The following is a 10,978-nucleotide window of genomic DNA, read 5'->3' on the forward strand; positions in this document are numbered from 1 at the left end:
TGGCTCTGAATTGCCAACAGAGCAGGCCGCCCGCTGCAGGAAGGCACAACCGAAGGGGCCACCAGGATCTTGCTTCTCCTTCACCCTGGGGACCACAAGTTCCCCAGCAGTCACTGATGGAGCTCAGCTCTGACACTCCTCCCGGCCCCCATCAGCCTGCTGAGAGACGTGGTCCATGTGATCAGTTCCCCTGTGGGACGACAGGGACCAGGCGTGAGCCACCACAGGGGGTGCCAGGGTGCCTAGCTGGCGTCCCTGGGAGCAGAGCCTGGAGTCAGCAGCTCACAGGGGCTGGGCTGGAGGCCTGCCCTCCCACGACTCAGGAGGCCGACGCAGGAGAACGGCAAGTTCAGCCTGGGCAACTTAGGGAGATCCTGTCTCAAAATAAAAAGTAAAAAGGGGTGGGGATGTGGCTCAGAGGTAGCGCGTTTGCCTAGCCCACGTGCGGCACTGGGCTCGACCCTCAGCATGACATAGGAGTAAAGAAAATAAAGACGTTGTGTCCATCTACAACTGAAAAAAGGGTGGGGATGGCCCAGTGGCAAGCACCCTGGTCCAGTCCCTAGCAGCACAGAAACAAATACCGAGTAGGGATGCTGAAAACCTGCCGGGAGCGCATGGGTTTTGGAGGACATGCTTTAAGGAGAAAGGTGTGAAGGAGCGGCACGGCAGGGGACGGAGCCGAGTGTGGCCTCAGAGGGGCCCTCATGGGTCAAGGCCCTGAACTGTGGCCTCCCAGGGTGGGAATCCCTGGACCTCCCGCGGCTCCACCTTTCTGCCTGGCCAAGGGCGGTTCTCTGGGGAGCGCAGCCGCTCCGGGAGCTGGGGGCTGTGCTGTGCTGTAACGGAGGTGTGTGTGGGGCTGGGCGCCGCCCGCCACGCAGGGAGGACTCGCTGACACTGTCCAAGCCCGCCGTGGGCCTTCCTCCTGGCTTCCCCAGCACCGTTTCCAGGGCCATGGGGGCCTGGAGAGGGGACCGTAGTATTGCTAGAATGAACAGAAGGTCTCGGGGGACCCTGGTCTGCTGGTGCTTGGGGGTGTCAGGGGACAACGGACCACTCACAGAGGGCAGCGGCTGCACTCGGCCCTGTGGTTCCTGCCTCAGCGCGAAGAGTGCAGGGGAAAAAGGTCATAAGGCAGCACAGGCCTCGCTTGGGCGTCCCTGGTGGCAGGAAGGAGAAATGGAAGCTGCTAGGGCTTCTCCATTTGTCCCAAGTGGGAGATCCAAGCGAGATCGGTGCCACCATGAGCCTGGGATGACTGATGACATTCTCCTTTGGCGCTCACGGTTAGCCCACAGTGGAAGTGACAGCTGCCTGGTGATTCAGCCTGATCAGGTGACGCTTCCACGGCAGCTAGTGTTCTCAGTGTGGGGTCTCTAGCCTTTACTGGTTAGTCTGAACAAAGAGTTTTCTCCTAACAAACAGATGTTGGTCTGTGCAAGATTCTCCCTGGGACCTCGGTAACCTGATCAACCCAAAAAAGACATCACATGGGTCCCCTCACTGGAAGAGACACTTTCAGGAACTTGCTAGTTTCTCAATAAATATTTGTTGACTGAATGTAAAGAATGCTCACCTTGATAGTGCAGATTTCTGGGTCTGCTCCCAGCTCACCTCTTCCTCCTCTCCTGGCTTCACTTGGCTGCACAGAAATCCCACACCTTTTTCCTAGGCACTCCAGTTGTTTCAGACCCCAGGATCTTTGCACATGCTGTTACCCTGCCTAGTAAGTCCTTTCTCTATTAGCCAATGCCTCCTTCTCCTTCTACTCTTGGCAGACCTGTATACAATTGGCCACCCCCTCCCGTGTTTGGAGTATAACTAAGCCAATTCTCTTAATCTAATAGGCTGTGGGTTGCCTATTTTTCCTTTCTTTTATCACAGTTGGAACTTTAGTGTGTGAGGGGGGTGCTGAGGATTGAACCCAGGGGTGCTACATCCTCTTTTTATTTATTTTTAGATTTTTTTTTAGTTGTTGACAGACCTTTATTCATTTATTTATATGTGGTGCTGAGAATTGAACCCAGTGCCCCTCACAGGTGCTCGGCAAGCGCTCTACCACTGAGCCCCAGCCCAGCCCTTCTTTATGTTTTGAGGCAGGGTCTTGTTAAGTTGCCCAGGCTGGCCCCACGCTTGCCTGCCACTGCCTCCCAAGTCACAGGGGTTACAGGCACAGGTCAAGCTTCTTAAAGGTTGAGACAAGTCTACTCATCTCTGGAAACAGTCCAACTCCCCACCTGGAAGCCAGTGAAGGCTCAGGAAATACCAGTCGATTGGAATTTGATGGAACCTTAGGGTGGAGATCTCAGCATCCACCACGGAGATCCAGCTGGGCCACTCCCACCTCCCTGGTCTGGCCCCTCCCTCGGCACCATGCCGTGAGCCATTCCAGGCTGCTTGCTCCTTGCCCACCCTGCTGCCCGCTCCTCACCCAATCCTGCCATGGTTTTCCTCTTTCCTGTCTGTGGGGAATCAGGGTTGAAAGACCCAGGAAGTGACCAGAGTCTGCCTCCCCATATTGAGGAAGTCAAGGTGGGGCTGTGGGGACAGAGCCCCCTCCTGGTGGCAGCTGGTAGCTTTGCGTTCTGGGGGAAGCACTGTGCAAACGTGGGCAGGCTGCTGTGGCCTGCGACCTGGATGCAGGTGACCTTTGCATGCCCGAGGCTGCTCACTCCAAAGCAGTATCTCGAGGCTTTGGTACATGCTCAAGCCACCAGGCACGGTGCTCACTGGGCATCCACTCGGGGCTTGAAGTTGGAGCTCACAGGAAACAAGGATGCAGCTGCCCCAGGCCAGCATGAAGGAGCCTGGAAAGGACCTGGCAGCTGAGTCCGGGCACTGCCTTGGTATGCGGTGGTCTGGAAAGTGAGGTTTCCAGCAGCCCATGATGCTCCTGATGGGAAAGCCAGGCCAGACCCAGCCGCCACTCGACTAGGGAACAGCTCAGTGAGCGTGGTGGGTGTGGGGGCCACGGGGCCTCGCTATCCTCGTTCAGATTTCCCCAAGTGGTGCCAACCGCATCCCGAGACAGGCCATCAGCTGTGCCCACAGTCCTGCATTGCCCACAGCCCTCTCCTCCTCTGCCTCTGGGCTCGGACAGGACACTGTGGTGCAGGGACACATGGGCATGTGGAGAAGTGAGAGGGGGGGCGGCTCCACTGATGGGGACCCCGAGGGGAGCAGGGCCAGCTTGGGAAATGTGAGATTCCCCATGGTCCCCAGCCTCCGCCCCTACCCACGACAATACAGCTGCCAGCACTCAAAGGGGGGCTGGTAAGAGTAGGAACTGTCCGACTGCATTGGCGGAGCCTGAGGTGGGAAGCGGGAGCAGGCTGGGGTGGGCTTGCGTGTCCCCGGCACTCTGGTCCTCCCACCCCCACCTGGTCCTCCTCGGCCAAGCCATCATGTCATCCTCACTTCTCCCGACGCAGCTGGCAAGATCCCCGGCTAAGATGCATCCCTGTGTGCCGTGGCACACGGAATGGCAAAGGCCCTGCTTCTCAAGCCCTTCCACCTCCCCACTCTCGAGGGGGCAGAGGGAGACGGGAGGGCCAGTGTGATCAGAACATCCAGTTGTTCAAAACATGCCACACCCAGTGCCCCAAGCCAGGACCCAGCACCCTGCAACTCAGGGTGCCCTCCTCCAGCAGTCCTGCAGCCAGCATCCGTTCGAAAGGCCAGGGTCCGTCTGCTGTGCTCTGAAGACCTGTATGCCCCACACTCAGATGTGGAGAGCGGATCCCCAAGATAATGGAATGAAAAGAAGGCGCCTTAGGAAGGAGTCTAGGTCCTGTGGGTGCAGCCTCCCGACACAGCCCGGTGCCCTGGCACAAGCGGCCTGAGGGAGCGTGCCCATTCACCCCCAGTCCTGGACTTCCCAGCTCGAGAACAGAACAGAAGCCTGGACAGACGAAGGACCCATGCCAGGCTGGTTGCTCGGCACCTTCAGTGTCAGTCCAGGTTTAAGGAAGGGTGCAAAAAGCCACCAGAGACCAGGACGGTGGAGAAGGTGGCACGGGACCGACTGCACCAGCAGATGAGGGTGAGACCCAGGGAGGAAGAGATGCCAAGCAGGCCCACAGGGGTGTGTACACACAGGACGCTCAGGAGGAAGAGTGAGCAGTTTTTAGATCAAGATGGAAGAGGACATGGGGACGAACATGAGAGAAGCAGGATTGCAGGCAAAGGACCTGAATTTATAGCTTTCCAGAGAAGATACACAAATGGCCAACAAGCATGTGAAATGATGCTCAATATCATTAGCCATCGGCAAAGTGAAAAGCAAAACCACAACGAGACATCTATCAGCTCACACCCACCAGGATGCCTACGACCAAACACCCCAACAGCCAGGGACGGCTGCACACCTGGATTCCAGCTACTCGGTTGGCTGAGGTAGGAAGACCACAAGTTCAAGGCCAGTCTGTGCAACTTAGTAAGACCCCGTCTCAAAAACAAGATTTGAAAAAGGGCTGGAGTTGTAGCTCAGTGGTATAGCACTTGCCCAGTATGCTGCGACTCCCAGCGCTGTGAAGTAAGAAAGAGGAAAAGAGGAGGAGGAGGAGGAGGAAACAAGTTTCGGTGAGGACCCTGGTGCTCAGTGGTGGGAATGTGACAGTGCGGCTGCCATGGAAAACGTGGTATGTGCCCAAAGAAGTAGAGACAGTTTCCCAAAGATATGTGTATACACCACAGTAATAACAGCATCATTCATACCTGCTAAAACGTGGAAGCGGCTGGGCACAGCAGTGCACACGTGTGATCCCAGTGGCTTGAGAGGCTGAGGCAGGAGGATCACAAGTTCCAGGTCAGCCTCAGCAAATCAGCGAGGCCCTAAGCAATGTCGTCTTAAGAAATAAAAGGGCTGGGGGCTGGAGTTGTGGCTCAGTGGTAAAGTGCCCCTGGGTTCAATGCCTGGTACAAAAAATAAATACACGCACACACACACACACACGCACACGAGGAAGATGAGCCTTCTGGAGTTTCCCTCGGGCCTCACAGCCAGCCACATAGAGAACCGAGTCAGCAGCTGCCTCTGAACGTAAAGAACAGCGAGGAGCAAACACTGAGGTGCGCTCTGACTCGGGTGCGAGCCTGTCCAGGGGATGCCACTGGGAGGCGGCAGAGCCTCTGGGGCAGGCCGGAGGGCTCCAGGTCCTGGGGGCCTGCCACGCGGGGGCCCAAGCCCACCCGCCTCTCTGTCGGGAGGCTCTGCTCTGCCATGCTCTCCCACCACGTGCCGCCACGCCACAGGCCAAGTGACAGGGACGACCAGGCGAGCTGGGAGACCTCCAGGACACGAGCCTTTCTAACTTGATAACCTCAGGTCTGTCACAGTGGGGAGAGCCGACTAACACAGAGGCTCTGATCCAAACGACAAACACCGAGTGTGCACAAGCAGGAGGAGAACCAGAATGCTCCCTGCTGACGAATGTGAGATGGTGCAGCCACTTTAAAACCATCTGGAAGCGGCGGGGGAGGTAGCTCAGCTGGTAGAGCGCTTGCCTCACAAGCACGAGGCCCTGGGTTTGATCCCCAGCACTGCGAACAAGACAAAAAGACAAAAAAAACACCATCTGGAAGTTCCTTCAAAGGCTAACGGGAGGGACCACCCCCCTCCTAAGTATATGCTCCAGGGAGATAAAAACACATCCACCCATGAGAAGCTCGTGCCAGGATCCTCACACTGCACCCTCACAGTGCGGACAACTCAGAAGTCTAGCTGATGAAAGGGCAAACCAAGTGTGGTACATTCACAGCAGCTGACTGGCACATGGAAAAGTAAATCAATCCCAACCTGCGTTGCAAAAATTAACCTAAAAAAGATCACAGATCTAAATATAACAGCTGGTTTGGAGTGAGGGTAGCACGTTGAGCTGAACCCACGCTGACCGCAGTGGCACAGGGCCAGGCATCTATCCCAGTTCTGGTGGGAATTTGGGGCAGGGTCAGCTCTGGGTCCCCAGGGTATGGATCGTGTGTGGAGTGCATGGTACGGAAAGTGTGTCAAAGAGAAAAAGTCGTCGCCACTCTGGGCTCACAGCATCGTGGTCGCCTGGCTTAGCAGGGCCGAGTGGGACCAGGTGACAGTCTATCTGTTCTGTGATGACCATAAGTTGCAGCGGTATGCGCTGGACCGCATCACAGTGTGGAGGAGCAGTATATAATGGGAATATCCTGCAACAACCAAGGTTCTGAAGTAGAGGGTGGACCAGTGTAAAGGATCTTTATGATGGTGCTGGACTGTGGCCCTTTAGGTTAGGCAACGAACTGCCCCTGGCAGTGGCTTCTACTGCTGACCTGATACGCTGTAAGCTCCTGGATGTAACTGGTGGCTTGGGCACCGATGAACTTAGACTACTCTATGGCATGGCATTGGTCAGGTTTGTGAATCTTATCTCCGAGAGGAAGCAAAAGTTTGCCAAGCTCCCCCTCAAGTCCCTGGCTCAGGAGGTGAACATTCGGATTGGATTGTTAAACTTCGCCATGAGTTGACCCACAAGAAAATGCCCTATATAAATGACTGCCGCAGAGGCTGCTACTTTGTTCTGGATTGGCTCCAGAAGACCTTCTGGTGCCATCAACTGGAGAACAGCTTAAGAGAAACCTGGGAGTTGGAGGAGGACAGGGTGGAGACAGAGGAAGAGGACCAAGAAGAAGAACATTGCTGACGACATCAAAGGACAGAAACCAGAACCTCAGGATGATGGGAAAGGTGCAGAGTTGGATGTCAGGGCTGATGGAGATAGTAAAGTCAGTGAAGAGGTGGATGCTCATTTGGCAAAGGCCCTGAGACATAAAGAGTTGTATGAAAGAGCCCGAGAACTGCTGGTATCCTATGAAGAGGAGCAGTTTAAGGTGCTGGAGAAATTTAGGCATTTACCTCAGGCTGTTAAGGCATGGAATAAACTGTCCCCATGTGTAGAAGGCATCCTGGCAGAGCTCAAGGGGATTTCATGGGAGAACAGGAATGCTGTACTGGATGCTTTTTTGGACGATGGCTTTCTCATTCCCACATTTGAGCAGTTGGCAGCTTTACAGATAGAATATGAAGAAAACATGGACTTGAATGACGTCTTGGTGCCAAAGCCGTTCTCTCAGTTCTGGCAGCCCCTGCTCAGGGGCCTGCACTCCCAGACCTTCACGCAGGCCCTGCTGGAGAGGATGTTCTCTGAGCTGCCAACCTTGGGGGACAGTGGGATCCGGCCCACCTACATCCTTAGATGGACCATTGAACTGATCGTGGCCAACACCAAAACTGGAAAGAATGCTCGCCGGTTTTCTGCAAGCCAGTGGGAAGCAAGAAGGAGCTGGAGGCTGTTCAACTGCTCTGCCTCCCTTGATTGGCCCCAGGTGGTTGAGTCCTGCTTGGGCTCACCTTGCTGGGCCAGTCCCCAACTCCTTCAGCTTGTCTTAAAAGCCATGGGACAGGTCCTGCCAGATGGGGAGCAGGAGAAGCTGCTGCGCATCTGTTCCATTTATACTCAGAATGGAGAAAACAGCCAGGTGAAAGAGGGATCAGAGGCTCCCCCCATTGTGAAATCTCCATACACACTGGACAGCCTGTACTGGGGTCTCAAACCAGCTGGTTCTAACTGCGGGTCTGAAGGAAAGGCCCAGCAGCAGGGGGAACAGGGCAGCCATAATGATAGCAATCAAGAAGAGAAGGAGGAGAAAAAAGTGTTGCAAGACCAGATGGAGGAAGAAGACGAGGAAGAGGAAGATGACCTTGAAGAGGAAGAGGGGATTGAAGATGATGATGAAGATGTTGATGAAGATGATGATGACGATGATGATGAAGAAGATGAGGAAGAAGATGAAGACAGAATGGAGGTGGGGCCTTTCTCTACTGTGCACGAATCCCCTGCTGTGGAGCATGCCAGGCTCCTGGCTCATAAAAGAGGAGCTTTGCAGGGTTCTGCATGGCAAGTTAGTTCAGAGGACGTACGATGGGACACTTTCCCCTTAGGCCGAATGCCAGGTCAGACTGAGGACCCAGCAGAGCTTATGCTGGACCATTATGACACCATGTATCTTTTGGACCAGCCTGTGCTAGACCAGCGGCTGGAACCCCCAACAGGCAAGACTGGCACCCTGGGCCTAAGCTGTGGTGTTGGCAGTAGCAACTGCAGCAATAGCAGCAGCAACTTTGAGGGCCTTCTCTGGAGCCAGGGGCAGCTGCATGGGCTCAAAACTGGCCTGCAGCTCTTCTGATGCCAGCCTTGATGCAACTATTCATCCATCCCTGCCAGGACAACAGCCCACCCCAGAGTACACCTGATGTTCCATGATACAATTGGGAGACAGACTGAATCAGCTGCATCAAATCAGCTTTCCACCACAATGGAATTTTGAATGTTTCTCCCCCTTTTAGTTTGCTTTGTTTTGAAAAACAATAAACAGGCAACTGTAAAAAAATAAATAAATAAATAAATATAACAGCTGGAACTGAAACGCTGCATAAGAGTGTACATGAAGATATTTTCACAGTCTTGGAATAGGCTAAGAGTTCTCTGCAAGAAACAAAGCATTCATTGTAAGGAAAAAAAAAAAAAAAACATAAATGTGGGACTAGGACCATAGCTCAGTGATAGAGAGCTTGCTTTGCACACGTGAGGCACTGGGTTCGAACTTCAGCACAACATAAAATAAAAAATACAGATATTGGGTCCATCAACAACTAAAACAAATTTTGAAAAAAAAACATAAATTTAATTCTGTCAAGTAAAAAAATTCTGCTGATCAAAGATATCATTAAGAAAATAATAAGATAAGCCATAAGCTAGAAGAAAACATTCACCATACAGAGAGGGCAGATAAAGGACACATTCCGGGAAACCCAGGGGAAGTCTACGCACCAACAGGGAGAAGAGCTGGGCGCAGTGGAGCAAGCCTGGAATCCCAGCAGCTCTGCTGACTGCTGCTGGTGGGGCTGTGAACTCCACAGTCACTTGGAGAACTGACCGTTTTAAAAATAAAGTTACTCACGTATCCTAACCTATGAGCCAGGAGTTCCACTCCTATGTATTTACTGGGGAAAATAAAAACATGCCCACCAAAAACCTGCAGGAGAATGCTCACAGCACCCTCATTCATAAAAGCCCCAAGCTGGAAACAACCTGGATGGGGGACACACAGCTGTGTCTGTCTGGCAACTAAAAGGAATGAAGCACTGCTGCCCTCCACAGCCTGGATCAGTGTTAAAACGAAACCTCAGGATGGGCAAGACTCATATGGTCACAGAAATAAGAAGGTAGTCTCCACTAGAGCAGGCAAGGGGCTCTAGTTACTGTATTGCCTGTAAGGGTGCAAGAGAGCGAAATGAGAATGAATGACGATAAATGCTGAGTGAGCCGATAGGTGGCAGATTAGATAGATACAGACATTAGCTGACAGATGACAGATGGTTGATTGGCAGTAGTTGGATAAAAAGACAATAGGCAGGTAGGTAGGAAGGTAGATGGTACAGAGGTGATACATAAGATCAGACAGGTACAGCGGGGATGTGGCTCTGTGGTAAAATGCTTTCCTGGCATGCTCCAAGCTCTGGGTTTAATCCCCAACCCCCTGCAAAAAAAAAACCTTTTAATTAAAAAAGCTCATTTAAAGTTACATAGGTACCTGGATAGGTGACAGATGATTGATAGTAGATGGATAGATGACAGATGGATAGATAGAAAACCCGAGTACTGCAGGAGGAAATGAGGCTCAGCTTAGCAAAAACCCAGACAGAAATAAGCCCAGGAGAAGCTCCAGATCAGGAAACACCTCAACCACAGAGAACTATGAAGGAGAAAGAACAGACAGCAGAACACAGAACTCCTGAGCAAACAGAAGAAATCCAAGTCCAGCAGAGAGCTTTAGATTAAAAAACGCGAGAGAGCCACTTACGTATAGAAGAAACCAGCTGCTGTGAAACACAACTAGAGACCAGGAGAAGACTCTGGGAAATTAAGAATAAGATTAAAATAAAAGTGAAATCCAGTAGAAGGCTCGGAAGAGAGGTGGAAGAACTCTCCAACAGAACAACCAACACAACACAAAACAGAGACCAAGCCAAGGATAAGAGCTGAATCCCTGGGGAAAGCCACCGTCCAGAGTTTCCGTTTCTGTCAGCAGTTTCAGAGCCTGACAGAAAGCTGCAGAGAGGAAGCTACCCTGCAGTACCCACAGCCAGACAGGAACCGCCTGGGCCTGCAGACACTGGGCCCAGCACCTCCTGAGCTCTGTGAGCTCAAATGAGCCACATGTAAGAACAGCTCAAGACCCAGGTTTCCAGCCGGAGGAGCAGGCCACGCACAAGGGAGCAGCAGGGCCAACCTCAGTGCTCCCCAGCAAGCCTACCTGCAGTCACAGTGCCACCCGAGGGGCCAGCCCAGGAGGCAGAAGTGCTCAGACTTGTAAAGCCTCTGGTTCTGCTGCAGACAAGAGGGACGGGAGGGTGAGACAACAGGAGAGAGGCCTGCAAGCCTCCTCAGTAGACTGCTGAAGACAGCGCCGAGGCGGCTCCAGAGCCTGGAACTGTCCTTATTCCCACGTTGGCAAACTACAATGTGGAGGCACACACGCTCTTTGGGTCAGTGAGCAGCTGAATTGGGAGGGAGGCCAGGAAGAGCAGGCCTAGGCCTGCTAAGGAAACACTCTTCGTGACATCCAAGAAGGTGGGCTGAGATATTAGTTTTATATTTGCTGCTGCTATAAAAAAATCACTACAAATTTAGTCATTAAAGCTACATCCATTTATTATCTTACAGGACTGAAGCTCAGACAGTCTGAAATGGGTCTCACTGACTTAAGTGAAGACGAAGGCAGGGCTGCTCCTCCTGGAAGCTCCAGGGGAGAATGTGGCTCTTCTCTAACCTTCAAAGCCAGCAGCCAGGCTTCTTCACATCTGCCTCCCACCACTTTTTAAAGGACTCCTAGGATAACGGGGCCGCCCAGATAACCAGGACGATCTATCTTCAGGCCAGCTGAT

The 10,978-nt window shown here is 53.0% G+C and overlaps 1 protein-coding gene across 1 annotated transcript; it reads left to right on the forward strand.

Annotated features, from left to right (window-relative positions):
* The first annotated feature begins 5,912 nt into the window (after positions 1-5,912).
* On the forward strand, positions 5,913-8,415 carry LOC306648971 (ribosomal biogenesis protein LAS1L-like). Its single transcript, XM_079119517.1, is given in 4 exon segments — positions 5,913-6,162; positions 6,209-6,463; positions 6,466-6,661; positions 6,663-8,415. Coding segments are annotated over 4 exon segments (2,196 nt in total). The 5' UTR covers positions 5,913-5,972; the 3' UTR covers positions 8,218-8,415.
* The last annotated feature ends 2,563 nt before the right edge of the window (positions 8,416-10,978 follow it).

The sequence above is a fragment of the Sciurus vulgaris genome (assembly GCF_902686455.1).
Source record: "Sciurus vulgaris genome assembly, chromosome: 17".
Taxonomy (NCBI): Eukaryota; Metazoa; Chordata; class Mammalia; order Rodentia; family Sciuridae; genus Sciurus; species Sciurus vulgaris.